Source organism: Alosa pseudoharengus, unplaced genomic scaffold (genome assembly GCF_046254945.1).
Source record: "Alosa pseudoharengus isolate Yale_2024_CS ecotype anadromous, Long Island Sound unplaced genomic scaffold, YU_APseudo_1.1 YU_APseudo_1.1_scf_9, whole genome shotgun sequence".
NCBI classification, from domain to species: domain Eukaryota; kingdom Metazoa; phylum Chordata; class Actinopteri; order Clupeiformes; family Clupeidae; genus Alosa; species Alosa pseudoharengus.
This window is the reverse complement of record NW_027468881.1, coordinates 18,909,461-18,935,686: the sequence shown is the minus strand read 5'-3', so window position 1 is coordinate 18,935,686 and position 26,226 is coordinate 18,909,461. Positions and strand designations below refer to the sequence as shown.

Here is a 26,226-nt window from a genome sequence, read left to right as displayed (position 1 = left end):
ATACTGAGTAGTTATTCTGATAAACATTAAAAACTGTCCGTAGAGTCTGAGTCGACTGCATGCAGCCCCCGACGGCAGCTAAGTGTCTGGATGCAGCCCGGCTACTTTGTTTCTTTTTGACGTTCTATAATTAGGCGGGAATATGCACTGATTTTGCGAAGCCGAGGACATTGTGCAGGCAGCGCAGCAGGCAGAGCCAGCGTGTGTGCAAAAAAATACGTCGGAAGTTCGGCCTAATGTCCATGTCGTTTTAACATAATCTACTTAATCTAACAATTATTTTGTATTCTTACTTAATGACCCATAATTTTGCTAGGCTTGTTATTAGCGTTAGGCTATTATCCTTATTCTGAAAGGTCTGATTTGCACTGTTACGCAGTCATTGTTTTTTTTTTTCCCACAATGACATTTTGAGTTCATGATTTCTCTGTTGTATTTTGAGGCAGACTTGATGTTTGAATAAAAATGTGTTTTGGTACAGGTTTGAAAATTCGCTGTAAGCCTAAAAACAAAAGAACAACCCGGGGCCTCGCCGCTAGGGGGGGCCACCCACTGGTCGGATTTTTTTTTTTTTATATATATATTTTTTAATACAGTTTATTGACCACATATCCATTCGGAATTGTTTACTACTTAATTGTTCAATAAAAATATGTAATATGTAGCCTGGGTTAGGCATAGTTTTTGTCTGTTTAACATTTTGTTTATAAAATGCGTCATTTCCCTCCAGAACGTAACCCTACATGACCGTCTTTGGTTCAAAGCTATGGTTCAGCCGCAAGCAATGTTCAAATATGATTAGGAAGTTTAAATCCGGTGCTTGTAAGCGGAGGGAAAGATTGGAGGTGCAGCAGAGGAGACTGTTTGTCACATCAAGCTGTGCCCCACTGACAAGGTACGTTTGCCAGGCTCAGGCCTTTTTTTAAGAAGGGTGTTGAAAAATGTGAACATTGAAAAGCATGAAAAAGCAGCATGCATCGTGAGGCAGAGAAAGACTTTCTTATGACAAAATATCGCATCAGCCAAGACTGTTCAGTCATTGCAGAACTCTTGAAAGCTGAGAGGCAGCAGGTGGAGAGGAATCGTCAAATTGTGCTCAGACTGATTGATGCTACTCTCTTTCTTGGGAGACAAGGACTCCCATTCCGTGGACACCGAGAGTTCGCAGGAGCGCCAAGACATACCTGAGCTCCGCCCCTACCCCTGGCTTACAGTACAATATCATTTCACGCAGCTGTGTGAATCACAGAAAGCGCATATGAAGTGGCCACTTCTAAATGGGACCCACTGTACAGTAGCTGAAGGTCTGTGGCTAAAGCAGCCATAATGAAATTGTTATCATTGTTTGGATACTTCACACGCACATGCTTTTTAATAGCATTGACTACAACTACCAAGCTGGAATCAAGCACATCGATTACCCTCTCACACCCTAAACACGAACTTTAAACAAACGAACAAGCGTCTCAGTCTCATGCATGTATAGCCATAGGCAAAACTGTATCAGACATACTGTAACGTTGGTAAATCATCCATCGCACAGAATGATTTTTGTAGTATGTGCAACAGGTACAGATACATCTCTCAAAGTGTGCTCTACAACATTTGGTTTAAATGGAGATGTGGATGAGGGTGCGTTAATAAATCTACATTGTGACGAGTTGACACAAATGATTCACTTTGCGGAATTTATGCAGTCAATTACGTCGTCTCAGTCCTGGTTAGCCTACGTTACTTTGAACCATGCTCTTCCTTATTTGAAACACCTTGGAAAATAGAGGTTTTAAGTACTTTAGCTAGTGGGTATTTGGAAATGAACGTTAGCAGATGCTTTTTGAGACTTGTGGTCTTAATGCAACATTTTACAAAGCCCTGACAGGGCCACCAAGGACTGTGAGCGAATCAACAGCAGAAAAACCTATTTAGCAAGCAGAAATGTCCCAGCCTGTTTAGGATGCTTCATAGACAGGTTACCTTTCAGGTAAAGGCTATTTTCCATTAGAAAATCATCGCCTTAGCAAACGCGTTGTGGCTAACTCACTTAGCTCCTGTTACTATGGTCAGAAAAGAATGAGATGACAGTCGAAAGATACAATTACAGCGCTGTTATCAATTTGCTTGGTAACCGCATTTATGGTTTTCTACAAATATTCCAATAACCAAATTGGCCTCCATCACTCAACCAATGCTAATGGTAACATTATTTTACCTAGGTCCCAGGCTATTAGTCTAGTCGTAATTTCTTGAACCCAGAAATGTTGAGTACCCTAAAGTTTTATTGCAGAAATCTATAGCCTAATGGATGGAATTTAACTTGGTTGCCTAAAGTTGCACTTTGAGCAATTTGCAAAATTAGCATTTAGCAATTAATGCGAGACAGTACAGGTGAATAGGGTAAAAATATAAATAAATAGATATCACCATGAAACTTTCTCAGTTGGTTACTTATGTTAAGATGAGGAAAAAATGTATTGCATGTTTTTTTATATTTTAATGTTTACATATGCAAATGAGGCCCTATCTCATTAAAAATGCTCAAATTTGCATACACAAAAAATCAGATTGTGTGATAAAGCCAGGCTCAAAATATTTTTTCCAAGGGGTATACTTGGGGTCTGAGTTGGTAAAAACCTTTAAGGAACCTGTGGGGTGTACTACGAACCTTGATTAGTGGGTTAGCAAGGTATGTTGCGCTCAAAGCCTGGGTTAGCTGTCACACGAAAGTCGCTCTCTTTTAGCTTCGCTATATCACCAAGGTATCTTATGCTGGCAATGAAACCTGGTCAGGAGGAGGTTTTGCGCTAAGTTAAAACTCAAATCGTGCTACTGACCAATCAATTATCTTGGAAAAACAAAGTTATATCACGTGTAAGATTCTGTCATGTATGTTACAGGGGACGCTCCGCCTATCCCAACTTTTTTGATCTCGCAGGTGCATTTAACACACTATTCCATTAATATGAACGTTCATGCCATAAAACATGTCATTACCACCGATTTATTTGGTGTTGAAAGCTAGTCACTAAAAATGAACACCCTAGATTACGCTGTCGTCCCTAAATGCGGAAGTAATCGTTTTTATTATAGGCGGTCTTGTGCGTGTCCACGTTTCACGATTGGCCAACATCATCAGAACACCGAGAACGCGCACAAAATCTGAGCTGAAAGCCTAGTTTGACAAATATACACATAACTGCGTTCGTAGTATCACCTAACTCAGTGGTTCTTAAACTATTTGTCTGGCGACCCCCCAAAAATCATGGGCCAAGTCTCGCGACCCCTTCTCTCTAACCGGCTGAATTTGGTTTCGAAATGTTGTGAGATGGGCATTGGAAGCAGAGGCAGAAAAATGTCTTCTCTCATAGGTATAGGCTATGTCAACATCAAAGGCATTATGTCAATGGCAGCCTTTGACTAAAAACTTTTACAAAAATGTCTTTAATCAAAATGCAAATCATTTTGTGACCCCTCCAATATTTTTGGCGACCCACCTGGGGGTCCCGACCCCCAGTTTGAGAACCACTGACCTAACTTATAGCCCCAGTTAAGGCTTTGTGAATCCTCGATATGTCTAGATAGCCTGGCTATGTTCAACTTGCTTCGTAGTATACCCCACTGGTCAGGAGGCAGTGTTGACCTATGGACGGATTAAGAAATTAAGTGCTCCATGCAAAATAACTATAGGCTATAACATGCACACACACACACAATCCCACAAGAACTATATACAAGAACTATATACAATATGCAAAATAACTATATCCAGCATGTACACAGAAATGCACAATAACTATATACAAGATCTATATACAACATGCAAAATAACTATATACAGTACAGCATGCACATACACACAAACCCACAAGAACTATATACAGCAAAAGACAGAACTTTATACAGCATGCACACAGACACACACAAGAACTTTATTCAAGAATGGCAAACAGCATGCGCACACACACGCTGTAAAATAACTATATATAGTTTGCACACGCACACACATATTTAACAACAACCACACAATCCCACTCAATAGCCTTCACCATCTTCATCATTTCTTTCCTCATTCCCTTCAGTCTCATCATCTTCTTGGTCTTTATTTGTATGTAATGTGAATGGGTTGCAGCAGCGGACCTCACCCCCTTCACACGTGCAGGAGTCAGTGCAACTGAGACTTGCAGCATGGCAGCTGCAGTTTCCTTTGCTACAGGCTTTCAATGTGCTGCAGCTACAGCTGGTGACATCAAGTAGATTTACTGGAGCCACTGCCTGGATGGCAAGAGCGGGCATGACATCCCCTTCATTAGCAACCTCTCACCCAAACTTTGTGATGTCTCTGGCATCTGCAGGAGGCTCTCTCTGACCTGCAGCCTTCCACAATATGACCTGAAGATGAGCACGCAGTATGTGCAGCATCAGGCGTTTTTGCATTGTGACATGTTGGTCTCTTGTTTGTTTCGAATCTCTGATTGGCCACCAGTTTGCTCGAAGTGTTCATGTCACCCTTCCCCTGCTGTTTTTATCATTGGTGTGAACAGAATTATTTCCACAAACGAAGGAAGAGGAAATCGTTTTTTTCCCCTGAATACCCTGATATGTATAAACGTGAAAGGAGACAGTAAGGGCTAGGCGATATGGACCAAAACTCATATGCTGAGTTTTGGGAATGAATGGCGATATACAATATTGGTATTTTAAACAAAAAGGGCAAAGTGTTTAGTTTAGTAACTCAACGCCACAAGTAATCACCAACAACCATATTTATTTAGACTTGTGCTGCATTATCTAAATATTCAACATTTAACCAATGTCCCGAACCTGGCATCAAGGAAGCAAAAAAGGAATACATTCACAAGATAACCACCCACTTCAAAGACAGCAGGAACGCACAAAGCCTATGGCAGGGCATTCAGGCAATCACAGACTACAAGCCCGCACCACAGAGCTGTGAGAGCAACATCCCTCTGCTCAACAATCTGAACCGCTTCTTTGCTCGCTTTGAAGCACAAAACAGCACTTGCCCACAGAAGACCCCTCCCCCTCTACACGAGCAGCCCCTGTGCCTCTCTGCCGACAGCGTGAAGAGGACACTTGCTGCTATCAACACCCGTAAGGCAACAGGCCCAGACAACATCCCAGGTCGTGCGCTGAAGGAATGCGCAGAAGAGCTTAAGGATGTCTTCACAGACTGGACTTCCTCTTTCAGAGACCTCAAGTAGTACGTGTTGGCAACAATATCTCAAGAAGCATCACACTGAGCACGGGGGCCCCCCAAGGCTGCGTGCTCAGTCCGCTGCTCTTCACCCTGCTGACGCATGACTGCACTGCAACCTACAGCAACAATCACATAGTGAAATTTGCTGACGACACAACTCTGGTGGGTCTCATCACCAAGGGCGACGAGACTCAATACAGGTTGGAGGTCGACCTTCTGACCACGTGGTGCAGGGACAACAACCTCCTGCTGAACGTCAGCAAGACCAAGGAGATTGTTGTTGACTTCCGGAGAGGTCACACCCAACACCTGCCACTGACCATCGACGGTGCTGTGGTGGAGAGAGTGAGCAGCACCAAATTCCTGGGGGTGCACATCAGTGAAGACCTCTCCTGGACCACCAACACTGCATCACTAGCGAAGAAAGCTCAGCGCCGCCTCTACTTCCTACGGAAACTCAGGCGAGCAAGTGCTCCACCAGCCATCATGACCACATTCTACCGAGGCACCATTGAGAGCATCCTCTCCAGCTGTATCGCTGTGTGGGGCGGAAGCTGCACTGAATACAACAGGAAAGCCCTGCAGCGCATAGTGAACACAGCTGGAAGGATTATTGGTGCTTTACTTCCCTCCCTGAAGGACATTTACACCACCCACCTCACCCGCAAGGCGACCACAATTGTGAGTGATGCAAGTCACCCTGCTCACAATTTGTTTGATCTACTGCCCTCTGGGAAGAGGTACAGAGGCCTGCGCTCCCGCACCACCAGACTCACCAACAGCTTCGTACACCAGGCTGTTAGGATGCTGAACTCTCTCCCCCTCTCCCCCCTCCACCCTCAGCTACATAACATCCTGGACAAATGGACCCACAATGGCTGCCTTGCACTACTCCACTTGTACACTTGCACACTTTGCAACTTGTTGTTGTTGTCCTGTTGTCCTGAAAACACAACACTTCTGCTGCTCTTACATAACTTGCACCACTATGCCACTTGATTACTTAGGTCAAACAGAACTACCTCAGCCATTTATTGGCCTGACTTTGCACTATTATATTGACTGTCACAATTTCAACCCAATTTTGCTGCTCTTATTTCTTCATTGTATGTGCCTTCTTATTTACTCATTTATTGTTTACTTGAATGTTATGTTTTGTCTGTGGACTTAATTGGTAAAATATGTCTTGTCTTCACCGTGGGATAGTGAGAAACGTAATTTCGATCTCTTTGTATGTCTGGGTATGTGAAGAAATTGACAAAGCAGACTTTGACTTTGATCATAGCTGAACTACAGTGTTGTCCTTGTAGGAAGCGTCTATTGTCTTTCCAACCAACTTTAGATTAACTTTCAACAAAATTACGTCTCGCTGCAACGATGCGCCATCTGGTGGACAAACTACTACATAACACCAATACTGGAAATGCAGCCAAATGATGATGAATATTTGGTTTTCCTTTAATCCTACTGAATTTGTAATTATGTATCGGCCGTTCTAATTGCCGATACCGATAGTATGTGCGTGCCTGTGTGTGTGCGTGAGTATATGTGTGTCGGCGTGTCTGTGTGTTTGTGTGTGTGCGTGTCTGTGTATGTGGATGAGTGTGTGTGCATGTGTTTGTTTCTGTCTGTGTGTGTGTGCGTGCGTACATGTGTGTGTGTTTGTGTGTGTATGTGGATGCGTTTGTCTGTGCCTGTGGATGTGTGTGTCTGTGCCTGTGGATGTGAGTGTGTGTGCATGCGTGTGTGTGTGCATGTGCGTGTGTGTGTTAGGGCTGGGCGATATATCGATATAAAAGATATATCGATATATTTTAAAATGCGATATGGAATTAGACCATATCGCATATATCGATATAGTTCAAATTTGCGCAGTGATCCTTGCTCCACGCAAGCCGCTGACCGGAGCTCTCTGCACGGCTCCCCTCTCTGCACTGCTGTGAAACTGCACGCTACTTTTCTCGTATAAATATATTTTATTTCAGAAAAAGATTGGCCTATTTTATTTTATAGGCTATTTTTATTAGATATTTTTTTATTTAAATGTGCACCTTACGGAGCTTTGATTTCAAACAAGGCACTCCAGTTTTATGTTTACATTTTATTGTTATTTGAGTAGTGAGTTTTCAATAAACCTACTCATATTTGACTGAACATTTCATTTTACAGCTCTAACTATATGCGGAAAACATATCGGGATATATATCGTATATTCAACCTAAATATATAGGGATATGACTTTTGGTCCATATCGCCCAGCCCTAGTGGGTGTTGATGCATGTATGTGTGTTTGCGAGAAAGAGTGCATCCCCCCCATGGATACAATTCTACGAAACTTGGCATACCCCCAGAGAATGTCAGGTTAATCATACACATACAATTGGGTGCAGTTCTGAACATCTTAACTGAAGATTAAAGCAGAATGATATTGTATTTTCATTTTTTACCGGGGGGGGGGGGGGGGTGCAAATCACAAATGAGTGATTATGGGCTAGGTTGATGTTGGCCCTTGAGACCAACTTACCATAAAAAATTCTTCATCCTCAGTGCCATGGTTCAGGAAGTTATTGACTGCATCTTTTGGGTTTCGGGGGGCCCAGCGCGGGGGGGGGGGGGGGAGTGATTGTCATAATCACTCATGTGTCCCAGTGTTTCGGTGTCCCGGGTATCGTTGACCAAAAATTCAGGAAGTAGCGGCGTTAGCAGCGGTCATAATAAAGGCCCATTCACACCAAGAACGATAACGATAACTATAATTATTATACGGCTCCCGCTTGTGTTTGTCTTTGTGTTGAGCTGTTTTCTGTCATGTGTCTTTATGTGCTTTTAATTCATTTGTGTGTTGATTTTTTTTGTTCTGTTTGTTTTTGTGGTGTTGTTTTTGTCTGACCATCCCCCTTCTTAAGTGTTTTGCATGTCATGTTGTCTCTGTATCTTTGCTGAATTTGACATGAAGTCTGCTGTTTTATGGTTTCTGCATATGAAACACTAAACAGTTTTTTTTTCACCCCAAATTTTAGACTCTTCATTATTCATAAACAAAAACACACAGTTCACTTAATAATAAGTAATTGGATACATTCAGATAGCAGTATGCAAATAGTGCACTAGTGATAGTGAAAGGCGTGGGGACAGTGTAAGGTCCATCTTCCTTGGTTTTGTTGCTTTTACAGTAAATGTTCTGCAAAGCTGTCATGATGTGAGTATAAATAGACATTGTTGTGGCTGTCCTGCGTACAGCTGGTTTAGCTCAGGGGTCCGTTGCACAAAAGCAGAATTAAGACATCCGGGATAAGTTACTGAGCTGCGCTCAATGAATCCAAAACAAGAGCGTACAGGCTTAATTGGTTGCACAAAGACCAAGCCAGGATGAGCAGACACGGATTCATCAAGCCAGGTGAAACCTATTCTGGATAAGTGCGCGCTCACGTCTCCCTCAAATAGACCCCGCCACCGATCACAGATTCACTGATTCACCATGGCAACTAGCGGCTTCATTGCTTCTTCTACGGTGTGAAGTAGGTAGCGATAGCCTTTTCACAACAGCAACAAACAGCAACACCTCTGTTTAGGAGAATATTGCAACTAGTTCCGCGACCACCACGTGCGAAATGGTTAGGCACTCCCGTGATGTCACATTGTCGCATGACAGGTCGGGAATGGCGAGTATGTAAAAGTTAATTAATGATCACAAACGTTTAAATAATGACAATGGGTCTAGGTATATGTGATAACAATGTGTAGTGGGCAGTGGAATAATTATTGGTTTCCGTTTGTGGTGACTGCTGACTGAGATAAGGGATGAGATTAAATAGATCCTGGAACTTAGCCTGGTCTGGAGCAGGCTAGCTCCAAAGAATAAATCGCCATGGTAACTTATACCATAACATATCCTGCTGCCCCTTATCCCGCTTTTGTGCAACTGGATCACGGATAAATTGAGCCAGGATAACCAAGATATCCCGGCTTAATCCCTTATCCTAGTTTTGTGCAATAGGCCCCAGGTGATAGAACGATAAGAATAAGATAAGAAGTGTTGCATATACAGGACCACTTGACACGTCTATCTGTGTGCATTGTTTGACTCATCAATAGGAAACCTCAGCCCCTCCACACATACACAATGTTCTACAAACGTGTATAAACATAAACATGTGACAGGATGTGAGCCACAGCAGACAACAACTGGGGGAAAAAAAAAACTAGATGTACCGCATAGCGGCACCACATAATCAATTTATCTCCATCTTCTACTCCATCCCTTTTGTGAAACTTTTGTGTTGTTTGGCATGCCTGTGTGTGTGTGTGCAGGCTGCACAGAAAGTAGCCTACTGGTGCTGCAAAGGTGAATAGATTTTTAGCACTAGCCAAAAAAATTGTAGCATTGTTATAAAACCTTTAAAATCTCTAAACAATCACAAGTAGGGCAGTTCATCACAGTTCATCCATTGCAACTGGACTGATGATGCTACATTGTATAGGGGAAAGCTGAAGGTATCAGTTTTACTTTTATTTATTTATTTATTAATAAACAAAACAATCCCTGTCATTTCCATGCAGTTTTCAACAGCTATCAAGAAGAGAGGTCATGACATGGATTTTTGTGAATGTTTCTTCTTCTACATATGCAATATTTTATCTTTAGTTCAATAGTCTAAAACGAAATGCAGTTTTACATCTAGCCAGTGGTACAAATAACCGACATGTCCAAAAGGGCCTTCATGAAATGTGTTGCTAGACTGTTCACATTTTAAAGGGCCAAGTTGAGAGCTGTGTTATTGTTCGTAGCAACGTAGGCGCTCGATAGAAATATTGTTTAATTTTGCAATTGAGATATCCACGCTCTGGCGTCCCCTCTGCGACATGTTCGCCCCCCAGTTTCAGAGCTATTCTAAATGCAAAAATGCATAGAGGGAGTGACTGTTAACAAACTAGATCCTAGAAAGCTGTTAGCTCTCCTAAGCCCTATAAGCTGGGCCTATTACACAACATAAATTGTCACTAGGCTATGCTGGCGAACCAAATAAAATCTCCTTTGGGAACCAATGGCTTACAGCAGGGGTTTTCAACTGATTGTGAACCAGGGACCACCATTCTGACTAATTACGTAACGCCAGGACCACCACTGAATAAAAATACTGATTCCCACATTGCAACTACTGAATCCATGGTCAGGGACCACCAGCAATGTCCTCACGGACCACAAGTGGGCCGCGGACCACTGGAACTTTTGGATTAAGAACGGAATACACCTCTTTCATTACGATTAAAATTCTAATCGGATTGGCGATCTTCCGATCTAGGTGTTTATTTGTGTCATTTCTATCCCGATCCAGCCATTGTCCGATTCTAATCAGAATAAAACTGTCCATGGGATCTGTTTAAAAACAGAAGACAGCTGCCTACTGCCTTCCTCCTTACATAGAGAGCTGTCTCACTAGACATGACTTTGGATTAAATGCATCTTTTAAAAATGAGCGTAGCACTCTAGAATCTTTGGTTAACACTACGGTATGACGTTAGCAAAGGCCTGACGTTAAACTAAATTAGCTTACGTAAACTAGCAGGCTAACGGTATAAATTCGTTTTACGGCCGGCAGATATATTATGGAGGAAGAGCGCATGTTTGAATCTGCAAGCACGTTCACTAATGAACATTTCTTGACGAAGGCCTATCTTAGCGATATATTTGATATATTTTAGCGATACATTTGAGTTAAATGTCCAGTCACCTAGCAAATAAGATTACTGCATTCACCAAAAAAACTTGAGTATGGCCATTTTTCCCACAGAATTGGATTCAATTTGTGGCGGTAGCTGACTTGGACAACGGGGGGGGGTATTAAGATCTTCTTGGTAGTGTATAGGTCTAATTGAGTGCCTGTCACTTTAAGAGTTTGAGGGAACCCTTGCAATTGTAACACAGTTGAAAGGCTGCTGATGTGTGGATGCAAAACATTTTCTACATAGTTAAAATAAAGGTTCACGTACTTCTCCTTGGGACAAGCACTTTCGAATTTTGGAAAACACTTTTCCATTTACATCGGGATTTTGCAAACATTCAGTGTCAGAGTCAATAAAATGAGCCCTTCAACGAAATTGACAAGCAAGTAGGCTAAGCATGCTAAGTTCGACATCCAAACAGTATTCTAACGTTAGCTTTGAGATACTGCTTGAATTCATAACTTAACTTAGTTTAGTCTCTTCAATGTACCAGTAGCCTACTATGTTGTGATAAGACCTTAGCAGAGTTCACTTCAATGCAGCAGTTTTGAATAAATTTGCGCAGCATGGTCACGATGCTAAGCGGATTTAATAGCAATTTAGCCAGACGTCTTCTATGCAATGCTTTTATGTGGCAACAACAATCCTTCAACAATCGTGAATATTTTGTTAAATGCACATGCAGAGGAGGGGCAGCGGGCTACGAGAGAGAGCGGGGCGGGGCAAGGAAAGGCTGCGTGTGTAAAAAGCGCAGCTCAATGGCAATGCAAGGATTTGACCTTATATTTAATTTAAATTCAATTCAATTCAATTCAATTAAACATAGAATATTAATCTGTGACGGCCGATTTTTATTTTGTGGCGCCCCGCCACAGATTAGTCAATGTATGGGAAACACTGATGGGACAGGCAGTATTATGCCTTTGAGATTTCTGAGCGAAATTGCTGAAATGTCTGATTGGGAGCCACTCTTGTGATCCCATGTATTAAACAGTAGGCCTACATCACATCCCTGCAAAGTTTATTTCAAAAATATTTCCCAACCAGCAGTGCTCAGTATGACTGGATTATGGATCCATTTAATTCAGCATGTTGGTATTTCATTGATATTGTACAATGCTGTAAAATGGCCTATGCTTCCTAATATGTTGCTGGAAAACAGAAATATGTGTGTTATGTATTTATTTATTATAATATCTGCAGCACCAGCTGATTTTAACTCTGTTGAAGAGGATATATTTAGAACTTGTCATTATTTCAATAAATTTGACAATTTTAAGCTTGACCTACCACTTTCTTAGAGCGATGAGGGACAGGTGGGGCTCGAGAATGCCCCCTTGATCAAAGTGGGGAATGAAAGAAAACGTTTGAGAACCACTGCTCTAGGCTCTGAAATTAGGAAACATGGCATTAAATTTCATTCTTATGCAGACGATACACAACTATACCTTTCCGTAAAACCTGACGAATTAACTCCGTTAGCCAAACTTGACACATGTTTAAGAGATATAAAGACATGGATGACAAATAATTTCCTGCTTTTGAACTCCGATAAAACAGAAGTCATGGTTGTAGGTCCTAAAAAGATGAGGGATATCCTATCCTCATCACAGGCTACATTTACTGATCTTCGACTATCCTCATCCACAAGTGTTAAAAATCTAGGAGTTACAATTGACCAAGACCTATCACTAAGTAATCATATAAAACAGATTACCAAAACTTCATTCTATCACTTAAGGAACATTTCAAAAAATTAATCCATGCTTTTGTAACCTCAAGGATTGATTATTGCAATGCTCTGTATGCTGGCTGCAATAACACCTGTCTAAAGAGCTTACAGCTTATACAAAATGCAGCTGCTCGCTAGGGCTGCACGATATTAGGAAAACATGCGATATGCGATAACATTATTGAGTACTGCGATAACGATATAACTTGCGATATTTAAATATTTAATGTTTTTCTCTATTCTACTTGCTGCTAACATAGACTGTAGGGTTGGGGGGTAAATGTATAATTACAGGAATAAATGTATAATTTTCTACATAAACAATATAAATATACTGCTCAAAAAAATTAAAGGGACACTTCAATCATACACTGGATTGGTGCTCTGACACTGTTTGGTTCTGAGCATAAGAAAAACTTTTAAGGCGAGTGTTTTATTTTGCAAGAACTGTCAGACATTCTGTGAATGTAGTTTGAGAATGGAGAGGTTTCAAAAATGGGTTTTAACAATTGGCTTTACTTTTTTTGAGCAGTATATTATGTAGCCTAGGCTTTATACAACCTGATGAAAGTGGACAGCTAAGATACCTACTGACTAGGCTATCGAAGTTGTGTGGAAGATGTGCTCCAAGAAAATCCTCGTAAAAGGCGGATAGACAGCCAATCTGAATACTTGTGCACCAACCAGCGGAATATTCCACATTGCCAGCCTTCGCTGGGCCTAGCAAAAAAGCTAGGCCTACTTAAGCTATATCGCGGCGGTCACTCATCTAAAATCTTAAGTAGCCCAGTCTAACCTCATACGCTGCGCATCCCACGTTATTAGGCTACCGTCATGCCGACTACGAGGGCAGCGGAAAGTGAAAGTAAGTGGCTGCGATCGATCGCACAGTCCAGGCTAACGAAGTAGGCTAAACAACTTTTACAAATAACGAATCCTGATTACCTCTCTGCTGCTGTCTGGGGCTTTTGCTAAATGCAAATGAAATACAAGCCTTACAGTGAAAATAGATAGGCTATCTTCTGATCCTATAACAACAACGAAAGAAATGATTTATTTTAACACGGTGGAGAAGGACGCATTTGGCGCTGTGTTTGTAATACGTCGTCCTTTATAAAACCAAAATATTTCCATATAACAGACGTGCTTTTCCTTTAGTCACCAATTCCAAGTCACCAAAGTGTAGCCTACCTCGCTTGACTCATTATCTTCAGCCATCACGACTTAGCTCTTGCCTCAACACCTAAAACACCACACACCTAAACTGGTAGGGGACGGGCTTCTAGGGCTGCATGACAGCATTGGTTTGGTAAAATATGTTGACATTCAGAATGTGAATACATCATAGACTGTAGGCAATGGAATGCGCACGGCACAGAAAATGTATCAAAATTTATCGAAAATTAAGTAATCTTTGCGGTATGTCCATCGCAAGCGTTGATATCGCGATAACGATAGATTTTAGATATATCGTGCAGCCCTACTGCTCGCACACTCACTAGAACTAAAAAATATGAACATATTTCCCCTATCCTGGCATCTCTACATTGGCTCTCTGTTAAAAGTCGCATTGACTTCAAAATATTACTTCTAACGTACAAAGCCATTAATGGCCAGGCACCAGAATATATTAAAGATCTCCTAGTCCCATATAACCCGCCCAGACCGCTACGATCACAGAATACTGGCCTTCTTGTAATTCCAAGAATCTCAAAAACGACAGTAGGTGGCAGAGCTTTCAGCTATCTAGACTTAAAACATACCTCTTTACTGCCTCCCATAGTTAGGTATGGTGCGGTGTGGAACTTTACCCATCTCGGGGATTTTGGAATGGACCACCCTGCTGAGTCCTCGTGTGACTGGCACCCCAGTCGCGCGTGAGATGGTGGTCACTGACCATATGGTGTCGACTACCCCTCACCATGCCTTAGTTATGCTGCTATAGCATAGTGCTGTCATGGACTTCTCATGTGCCACGCCGTACAACCCCCCCCCCCTCTCCTCTCTCCCCTACTCTCTTTCTCTCAACTCTCCCTCTCTTGCCCATTCTCACTATGATTTACTGTAACAATATATAGCACCACTGATCACTTCTTGACATTAACCACATTGATTTCAAGTAATACTAACCCATTCTACATTTCTCTTTCTTCTACCTTACTGTACCTCACTTGTGAGGTATATCATCACCAGTCATCAACCATCCGTGTGCCTGGCCCTCCTCTTACCCATCCCACCTGAAGTCCCATCCTTGACTGCTGTATTACTGTCCCCTACCTGGATTCCTGGCCCGTACAGCCCCATCACCTGCCTATGACAACTCTGCCCGGATTCTGGTCTGTCTTCTGACCCACCACTTGCCCCCTGACAACTTTCTTTCCTGGACAATTCCGACGCCGGACTATTGCACTTTCTCTCACTAAATCATGATTAATGCTTTATCATACCGGATACGTAATCATCCCACCTCTTGTAACTTTCACCTCAGGTGCTTTAAACACCATGTCCTATTCTCCACACCTGACTGTCATATGCATTTGTCATTGTTTACAGACCTTACTGTCCGTATTGACCCTAGGCAGATGGGTCAGGCCCTTGAGTCGTAGATCTGCTCGAGGTTTCTTCCTATATGTATCTCCAATTCTAGGGAGTTTTTCCTCGCCCCTGTTACCCATGTGCCTTCCTTCTTTCTTTCTTTCTTCCTTTTCTTTTCTCCCTCTTTTCTTTTTCTCTGATTGCCTACATTCTGTAAAGCGCCATGATACATGTGTAATGTTTTGGTGCTATATAAGCACAATAAGCACAATAAGAGATTTAATTTTGTCGGACCTTTCATTTTTTTTCCGGCCAATGTCCGGTAATTACCGGACAACGGAAACCCTGACACACACACACAGAGAGCTTTAGCTACTGAGGCCAGCTGCTCTCCTGTCTAAGGTCTGACATTTATTGTAGGAGCCAAATCATTGAGGAGCCAAATCATCGTCATCGAATCTTGCCAAAGCACAATTCTAATGTCAAGCATCCTTCAAATTCTACAAAGGAGAGAGTCCTGTGTTTCACAGAATTTTCAAGGATGCCTTTGTGTATCCTCGGCATAGTTTAAACACCCACAATCCTGAGTGCCTAGTCCTATCTTGGTGTTAAGGACTGTGACTTGTAGACATTGATGATGGCAATCACCACTCATCATCCAGTTGTGCTGAAACCTTGGTGCAGTATTGACCTAATGATCTAATGCTGATGTCTAACCTGGCCCATGAACAGAGTCAGCAGCCGGAACCAGTGTCATCCACCATCTTTGTTTACTTTTCACAGCTGTTTCAGACGTTGCCGCAAAGGATTATAGGTAGTAGGGAGCAAGAAGGATACATTGATGCTGCCTTCAAAAACAATCGTTATTGGGGTAATTCTAATATTCTTCTATATCTTAGAAGGCAGCAAAAATATTTCCTTGGCTGCGTGGCATTTCCTGTCTTTGCTTACCAGAAGCGTGTCTGACACGGTGCTGTGGATGCCTCTCAGCCTATTAAAACGTCTTTTATCCTCACATCATTTTTTTCCTATGCTGTTTTGAATGGAAACGTTTCCAACACGCTTGCGCGTGGCGTGAAAATAGGCGTCGGTCCTATTCCTAGCATGCACACATTTTCGCCGTGGCTCGAGCCGTGCCTGAGACGAGCGTGTCACGCAGACAGTGTGCAAGCTCTAACCTGTTAACATGGGAGCCGAAATAAAAACGGACACGCCACGCAGCTGACACGCTCACGCCACTGACCCGGTATAAAACAGCCCTTAGATATCTTAAAAGGCAGGAGTTTTACCCGTTTCGAACAGAGCCATAGTGTGTCTTCTCTTTGTCCACTTTGACTCTGACGAAGACACAGTGGTGTTGAAATGTTAGTAGGTTTGCACTAGTAAAGTCTACAAGTTTAATCGGTTACACTTTACTTGACAGTATCGACATAAGAGTGACATGACACTGTCATGAACGTGTCATAAACAAGTTTTAAACGTTGGACATATGTTGCTGGTCTGAGAGTTTTCAGTTTCTGTGGTAGCGCCCCCCCACCTCCACAATGGCTGCATAGGTGCACTGGAACAATCCTTCCTAAAACGCATTAAACTTTTGTTTACAAGTACGTAAAACTCACCGGGTGGTCAGGGGTGTTCACTGATATGCTCACACAAAAACTGCTGCAAAAGATGCTATCCAACAGGTGTTTTACCATTCGTTGCAAAACTGTGGAGCTATTTTTCCAAACGCCTCACACCTGTACTTTCTTCCGTTGAGAGCTTGAATAATAGACACTCCAGCCCAGTTGGTGGCGATAATGCACCTTAGAGTTAGGGTTAGGGTTCATGTGTCATGACAGTGTCATGTCACTCTTATAGGGAGGGAAAGTAATCTCATCGCCATCTAGTGGTTGCGTTCCTAGAGTTTAGCGGAGGGGATGGGATTTTTTTTTAGAAAAAATATATATCGGTGCACATTGGGATCTTAATTTAATGCCTTCCATATGTTAGGCACTGGGGTCACCTCTATTGCTTCAAGTGGTCATACCTTATTTTTAGGATCAGTTGAATTGTTTTGAGTTTTTGTCGTAACATGGTGATAACAAACTACAGTTGCATGTGACGTCACAGGTTTGGGCGCTTAATCTCTAACTGATCAATACGGCAATTTGCTTAACTGGCTTACATATTTTTGTAATAACGGAAGGTGATGTAAACCGCGTGGTGATAACCTTTATGTCTGGATAACTGGTGTTGTGCTTCTACTCACATGAAGAGCTGGCAGTAAGTGTTAAGTGGCAATGCTAACCAGGCTAATAAACAAACCATGCTACGTGAGTAACGTGGAAGGGTAAAGTCACGTGGCTTTTTTGTAGTTCGTTTATGAAACAAAAGGATAAGTGGTGGATAAGATTTGGCTTCACAGTATTTTTTTTAAAAATAGGTCTATGGGACTTAACATTGGAGCTGCTCTTCGATAGGAACGCAACCACTTGGGGCGCTGGTTTTCACTTTCCCTCCCTATGTCGATACTGTCAAGTAAAGTGTTACCGTTTAATCATAAAAATTAAAATATTATTATCGGTCCGATAACAGAATTCTGGCCGATAATTTGCGCCGATATTTTTTAAAGTCCTAATTTAGGCCTACGTAAGGTCCGTCTGGCTACACTGAGCTAGCCTACTTGAGCTTGGTTGGCTATACTTTTTCCTCAATATAATGTCAGCGGTGTGAATGTATTTCACCACTCTAACAAAATCTGTGGATATGCGTTCATTTGGGAATTTGTGCATCTCAAAATCCTCTCGTGAATGATCCGCCATTTAACCTTAACAGAGCGGAGTAGCCCTATCTAGAGCAGTGCTGGTGTGTTTGCACTTTACCGCGCTGGTCGGGGAAACAATTAAACAAACTCGTTAGTGGGATGAGTACATAAGTAGGCCTAGTTCTAAGTTGTGTTTTAGTATTATATTTGCATTACTTTAGCTTGGGTTTTGTATTATTACCTAGAAATATGCTAACCATTCGTGCTTCAGTTCCAGTCAGGTCATAAGTTATTAAAACCTTCGGGGCTAACGCCTTTCATTTCTGCTGCAGCAGGTTGTGCGCAATAGAGTAGACGGACATAAGATACAGTCTGAGGAGTTGCAGCTTTATTCAGTTACCCGCAGTTGAAACTAAACCTAAGTTTCCCTGGTCGCTATACTGTAGCTTATTCCAAGCTAAGCCGTTTATGAGCGTTTAGTCCTAAATGAAAACGATTCAAACTCTCTAGCCACTCACTCGCAATTCACTGACGTCAGGTTCACTTAAAGGAGACACACATACTGTAGGGCTAGGCTACTGTTATGTTGTTGACTGCCGTACTATTAAGGACTATTATGAGTTCTGTCCATCATTTGGTGGTAGGTAAAATTACTGCAATAAAATTATGCTTATTAAATGCTTTCCCCAAATCACTTTTCACAAATTTTTTTCAAGAGTAATATTATCGGTTATCGTATCGGTATCGGCCACAACAAACCAATAAATATCGGTTATCGTTATCGGCCCTAAAATTCCATATCGGTGCATCTCTAATAAACAGAGGAGAAAAGCTGAAGAAAAGGAAAGACAGAGAGTGACAGCACAAAGAGTAGAGTCTGTGGTAAAGGGCCTAAATTGAGCAGAGGGGGAACGTAGTGATAGAGTGCTACAGTAGTGATTCAATGTGTTACGTGAATCTCCATGATGACGACGTGACCCTACGTGAATCTCCATGATGACGACGCCTCCGAACATGTTGAAGAGGATGAAGTATCCAAGCAGGATAAAGACGATGGTGAAGGGCCGACTGCTCACCAACCCCAGATTATCCAGTTTACTCTGTAGGTCTGTCCAGCCGTCCACCTTCATACACACACACACACACACACATACACACACACACACACACACACACACACACAGACATGCATGCAGAGAGAGAGAAACATAGCAAACATGACACAGATACAGTTGGATGTAGGCTATAGTCTACTCATGACATTCTGATATGAAAACTCATGTGTGCTTTTAATCAGCTGTGACTACACACAAGTGGAGCATGCACACACACACAAACACACCGTAACCAAAGAGAAGAGTGTGAAGAAGGCAGAGCCGATGTCGCCCCAGTTCTCAGGGTCTCCAGTGGCAGGGTCTCCGAAGAACTCATGGCCAATGACGGCAAAGATGAACATGAGCAAGAGCATGAGGGTTAGTACATACGTCAGGCTCTTCATGGTCTTCAAGAGTGCAGCTGTCAGGGCCTGTCAGCACACACACACACACACACACACACACACACACACTAACTCAATTAATCTCAGGGCCATTGATGATAACTGCAGAAATGATTATGTGTTTTTGTGTAGCTTTATGAGTGGAAGATTCATGAAGTCAATGATCCAGTAAACAGCTTTAAGTTCTCACCTGCAGACCACGGATAAAAGACACGGTTTTCAGTACGCGGAAAGCGCGAATCGAGCGGAAGGCGCTGATGGAGGACAAGGAGCTCGTTCCCCCTCCCTCCGTCGTGAACCAAGGGATGAATGACAGGAAGAGAATAGCGGCGTCAAAGACGTTATATCCGCTCGTCCAATAACCATACGGCTCCACATACACCTTCACGACAAACTCCATGGCGTAGATCGCCATAAAAAATTCGTCAGACATCTAAGTGATGTTAAAATTAGGTTAAGATCACAAGCAGTCGCCTTGAAAAGCCGAAGATAGCCTACTAGGCAGAGGACCTCTTACCTCAAAGAAATTGAACATTGTGTATTTAATGCTGTAGTCAGTCTCTAGGGCCATGAAGAGCGCGTTCATCGTGATGATGAACATGATGAAGTTATCAAACCGGCGGTGTTCCGTCACTTCCCGTACATAGTGATGAAAGCCTGCATCAGTCCTCCTACAAATTTGCATAACAGTATACAACATATAATGTGTAACAGTTAAAAACAGCCTAAACTGAGGATAGCTAGCCAATGTCAGAAAGAAGATAAATTATTAACTTCAATCAACTTCATCAGGCCTATTTGTAGGCTACAACAAATAATAACAGCCTAAGCAACTAAATGGTAGGCTATCTGTTTGAAAATAAGTATAACAGTGATGATAATAAAACATAGACTTACACTCTTGAGAGCACAGATCCTCTGCCCACAGCATCCCAGTCGGAAAAGCGACGGTGCGCAATCTGACTGGCCCCCTCCTTGATGATAAACATGACATGCTGGCCTTTATCTGCATCTGGCAGAGACAATCGGCTCTGAACCCTTAAGGCCATGTTGCAGAGTTTGTGTACGATGAGCAAACCTTTTGTGAGAAATCTGGTAGGCTACATTTTTTGTTCCAGGAGTTCTCAAAATATCGGGCCCACTCCTTCAACTCAAGGTTGCTAGGTTACAGGGACGCTGGCGAGACACGCCGCTCCGTCTGGCATCATGTTTTTGTTTGTTTTTATGTAATGTTCGTAATTTTATGTAATGTCATGTTTATTTTTTGCATTGATTTGTCTAGTTAAATGTTTTCTCTCTTTATTTACGTTATTTTTGATCGTTTTCGTGTTTTTCTCTAAGTCATTTTTACTGCTTTCAAGTCGGCTGATGTTGTTAACGTCTGCCCATTGTAAGCTTGCTATGGCTAGCTTTTGCCCTGGGCCTCTTACATCCTTCCCATCCATCTGTAAGCCGGTGCTGCACTTCGCTGTCTGGTCGAGGGGATTTCTCGGGACAGCAGCTGGAGCTACTCTGCGAAAGATCTGCCGAGGCCGGCGAGCTGTTTCTGACCTGTGAGCTGCCATGCCAACTGCCTGGAGTCTGGATTGAGCAGACTAACGTTAACGTTAACGTTGAAGAACTCTGCATTAGTGCTACGGACCAACAAACTGTCGCTGTTATAGCAGCTAAGTCCACCGAGTTGCTGATCTATAAGATCGCCCACGACTTTCGGACTGGTATGCTTCCAGTGATCTCCAGACTAACAAGGCCTAACGTTCACGTTATCTCCAGACTGCCAGTGAGTGTAAAGAACTTTGTTGGGGTTGCATCGGTTGTGGAGACACAGCTGTGCGCAGTTTCACGCGAGTCATCATTGCCCTTGGACATTTTCAGCCGGTTGGAAATTGGACTAATTTTATTTTTATTTTTTATTTATTTTATTTATTAATTTGTTTGTTGTCTGTCTTGTATGTCTTGGCATGGGCGGATTATGAACTTTTGGGCCCCTGGGCCCAGATGTATTAAGGGCCCCCCTAATTGTCGTATATGTGGGAGGGGGGGGGGTTGGGGGTCCTCCCCCAGAATTTTTTTAATTTGTTTGATGTGATTTCCTGTATTCTGGTGCCAATACTAAATTCAATCAGATTCATAGCCTACATCCTGATTTGTTGATATTGAGGCAATGATTCCATGCAATGGCTTGGGCTTCAGGGCCCCCTGACCCCTTGGGCCCCTGGGCCCGGTAGGCCCGTGCAGTAATCCATCCCTGTGTCTTGGTGTCACGGGTACGCTGGCGACTACGCCGCTCCGTCCGGCATCTTTTGCGTTTGTTATTTCATAAATGTAGGCTAGTTCTATGTCTTGGTGTCACGGGTACGCTGGCGACTACGCCGCTCTGTCCGCTATTGTCTTTGTTAGTCTATGTGTCAATGACAATGTCTTATATGTGGAGCGCTTTGGGTTGCACTCTGTGCATGTTAAATGTACTATACAAATAAAACTGACTTGACTTGACTTCAACTCGGCCTTCAGTGGTCATGGGACATACGGCTCTGGGACATAGGCTACTGCAGGGTTCGATCATTCGTACAACTGTTACACAGGTGGAACTGGAATGCAGTTGCCTTGACTCCTTCAAACAGATTTATATTTGAATATTGGTCAGCGTCTTTGTTTTTAGAGCGTTCCATTCTAGAATTGTAAGGGGCGTTCACAGCAAATATTCTAGAGCTCTATTACGCGCTGCTCTAAAATCTTTTGTTCACACCTATGGTTCACACCTATAAATACAGGCTAGGTTCACACCGACACACTTTTTTCACTGCTCACCTGAGTATTGCACCGTAGTGGGTGCGTATGCTAGAATAGATGAGCAAGAGAATATTATTGCCAGGAGAAGAGGATTGGGAAAGCAGATGAGGGGAGAGAGAAACAACACATTTAACAGAAAGAAAACACATTGAAGTGAGAGAAGCTCTCCATTTCTGATTTTTGGTTAGGCCTAGCTACCACATAGATAGATAGATAGATAGATAGATAGATAGATATACTTTATACATCCTCAAAGGGAAATTATGGTGTTACAGCAGCTGTTGATTGTTGAGCAATTGATAATATTAACATATCAAAGTCTGCTTTATTGTCAATTATATGTCAATTAAATATATCACGCCTACATACAAATAAAAAATAAATAAATACAACTGGATATATAGGATATAAAGTATCTGCGCAATTAATGGTAAACTGTGCATTGTCTCTCAGAATATGAGCTCCTCTGGCACAAAGGGGAATTATTGTAAATACGGTAGTTATGCCAGTGGGCAGGACTGATTTTCTATAACGGTCTTTGTTACAGCGAAGTTGAAGCGATCTCCAGCTGAAAACACTCTGTTGTCTGACCAGTAGTTCATTCAATGGATGTGAGGTTTTATCCATATTCCATAATGTTAAGGAATTTTTGCAACATCCTGAGTTGAGTTTTTTGGTGTCATTTGCTCTGATACTGGTGCCCCAGCAGATGGCTGCTTTGTTCTTGAAGCATTCCTCTGTGGAATTTCTAGTTAGTGACAATTATGTTTGTTGTGAGGTGTCTGATGTTGCTGACCCCAGGGGGAGGACATCACAAACATGGCTTAGTGCAAGAGGAGAAGGCTAAGGGGCTTTGTGTCATCCTTATAATATTAATAAAAACATCTTTAATATTAACCGGTTGGATAGATTTGTGTGTGTTGAGGGTATAAGAAGGGGACTTCAACTACAGAGAAATTGGGCTTGTTACTTGACACTACGTGAGGGTAACACATCTCCGGTGCCGTGAATAAAGCTGCAGTCTCACAGACTTAGTCTTGGAGCCCTATCGTGCACCGGGCGCAAGTCTTATATCGTATTCATATGTCTAATTTCCCACACGGGATCAAAAGAGTATACTTATCGTACACCCAGTCAGTGATGATTTTTTTGCCATTCGTTCCATTTTTATTAAACCTTGTGCCCAGGTGTGTGGCAATTAACAACATAAGGTGTGGTCTGCGCATGATCCAAAAATGGCTATCTTACACCCTCTAAAAATCATTACACTCCTGAAAAACCTGGTCTATATCGAGATGTGCATGTAAAGCACAACTGAAAACGCACTGTCAGGAGATGTAAGCATCACTTAGCAACCAGTCCCGAACAACTCCTCTGCAGGATAAATATCCTTAGGATTTTTATTCAGTCATTTGAACATTATTAGGGTAAGTGTTGCATTTTTCAGGCTATGTTTTCGATTTTGACCCCTTGTCAGTCGATAGTAAAATTAAATAACTATATAACTTTCTTTTGCCATTGACTATGAGACCACGGTGAAGTTAGTTTCACTTTGTCTATGAGTTCAAATAATAGGCGAATAGCCTATGTAGGCTCTGCTAGTCACTCACAGGTTTTCATAAAGCAAGTAGCCTACTAGTCGAATTGTGCAGATTCCTTCAGATGCTTTGACTGTCAAAATACCGACGGGCTCTTTGATGTTGCTGGCTCTTAAAGGGAATAAGAGATGTCATTCTCATTGGTTTAAAGGATGTTATGCCCAAAACACACCCATGACTGATTAAGAAACATAAGAAAAACCCTTTTGTGCCCAGCGCCCAGCGTTTGATCACAAAATCCCACTGTTAAATTAGCGAATGTGGACTGGACAACTTTGCGCCTCTGACCAGACTGTTCCAGGTGGCCCTTGGAGTTTTTAGACCACAATTTCCACAGGGGGGCGATGAGAAACCACAAAATTGGAAACACTGTTGCTGAGTGGAGAATAGGCTACTGTAAAGCTGTTCCCTAGCAACAATATTAAAAGCCCACTGTGACCCCGCCCTATTCAGAGCACTTAAAGTGAAGGATTTTAACCTGGGGCTATGTGATTACTTTCTGTCAGGCTTTCTCTTCGTCTTCTGTAGACACCTCCCTCCTGCAAAGTCAGAATGGGAAGCATTTGGGGAGAAATTATGAAGTGTCCACTATTAAAATGACCTAAGACATGACACCTGGGAGGGCATTAACTCCTCCAGCTGTTGACCTCAGCTATTTCTCTGAGAGACTTTTGTCACTCCCCATTTAGTTGGCCATGAAGGATTCTAGCCTGCAGAATATTGATACTGTTATTGCGAGTGTTTGTAAGAATAGCAATTCAATCAATTTCTGTGATTTGGTGGTAAAGTGCCGCCCCAAGGACAAGTGGCCACCCATAGAAAGGTTGTTGTTCCACCTTTATGACCGACACGGGCATAAAGGACACGGACATGGACCCTTATCAGATGTCTTGGCCCTGAAATACAACTCTGCTCCCTCATCAACGAGGCACGAGGGATTTTATTTTCAGCTATTGGTCTATAGTTCATGCCTTTACACGTAGCACCCATAGGCTCCATTGTAGCCCACCCAGTTTAAGTCCACTGCACTGGCCTCCTGTCATTAACACCAGCAAAATGGTGTTTCTTTTAATTCTCTTCACTCAGAGTGTGTTTTGTTAAAAGTATGAGACATTACAGTTGTGTTGTTGGAGCTGTCTGTCAACTCTTTGAGGTAACATGACCTGTTTTCAGAGAGAGCACTGTGGAAACAGACTTTATTTTCAAAGTTCCCACTGCTTTGATTTCATGTTGTGCTATTGCATACCTTCAGGCTCACAAATAATAATGCACACCATGTGCTGTGACTCCCCTTATGATATAAAGCAAACAGGGAGATGTGCTTTACCCCCAACTGGCTATAATCAGTTGTATATCATTTTTAAAAGAAAAAGCTATCTAAGCATTGGTTCTGTTAGACCTTAAACCATTCTGATTTTGAATGGTATACTTCATTAATGATGTGGTGGGGACAGCATAACTTCTGAAATTATGTGAGGTATATATAAATATTGGCATATGTATTGTACAGATTGATGCAATGTCTTTTTGTGTGTCTATAACTCATCTGATGGGTGAAGGTGCTAAAAAAGTGTAAGGTCATAGGTTTGATATCCTGGAAGCACTCATACTGTTAATGTATCTACACAGTCCTGTAAGCTGTATCTGCTTTGTGTGTGTGTTGTGTGTGTGTGTGTGTGTGTGTGTGTGTGTGTGTGTGTGTGTGTGTGTGCATGCGTGTGTGCGTGCGTGCATGCATGCATGCTTGCATGTGTGCGTATGGCTGTGTGTGTGTGTGTGTGTGTGTGTGTCTACAGGTATGTGTGTGTAAAGGGTGAGAAATGAAACTTCAAATAGGCTAAGCCATCTGTTCAACCTGTGTAGCACCTATAAGGTGTCTAAGATGAATGACAGATCTGAACACAGTTATAAGGGATATAGTTATAAAGAATGCTTTGTGGCACTTAATGGAAGTGTAGTCAGTAAATTGGTGATTCATGGCAAATATTTGGACATGAAAGCATTCTCCAAGGATTGCCCCCTGTCTCTTCAGCATCAAGCGAGAACATTTAAATTAGATTTACATTCTGACTTCATGATACAATTGTGTTTATATATGCATTTAGTTGATGCTTTTATCCAAAGTGATTTACAGATCAGGGGTACAACGGTGGCAGTCGGGAATCAAACCCATGACTTTCTGGCTTGAGCATGAAAGTCAAGCGCCCTAACCTCTTCACCACCATCACCCATTGTTATCCAAAGCAACAGCACCACCCAGAATGTAAATAGGTTATCTGATTAAACTTGAGAACCCGAGGACTGTTAGCACCTCTGTTGGTTGAGCCTCGCAGAATCACACACAGCACATCAGCGACAGGCCATCTAGGCAGAACCACTTTCTGG

At 42.3% G+C, this 26,226-nt stretch overlaps 1 protein-coding gene across 1 annotated transcript in view; it reads right to left on the bottom strand.

Annotated features, from left to right (window-relative positions):
* LOC143114904 (cation channel sperm-associated protein 3-like) overlaps positions 1-20,499 on the bottom strand; it is a 28,542-nt gene extending 8,043 nt beyond the window's left edge. Inside the window, exons 1-5 of the mRNA XM_076276742.1 lie at positions 20,348-20,499; positions 19,968-20,121; positions 19,641-19,883; positions 19,295-19,477; positions 18,936-19,076 (exon numbers count right to left, since the gene is read on the bottom strand). Coding sequence (XP_076132857.1) covers positions 18,936-19,076; positions 19,295-19,477; positions 19,641-19,883; positions 19,968-20,121; positions 20,348-20,499 — 873 coding nt within the window. The remainder of the gene's footprint in view (positions 1-18,935; positions 19,077-19,294; positions 19,478-19,640; positions 19,884-19,967; positions 20,122-20,347) is intronic.
* Positions 20,500-26,226: the final 5,727 nt, after the last annotated feature.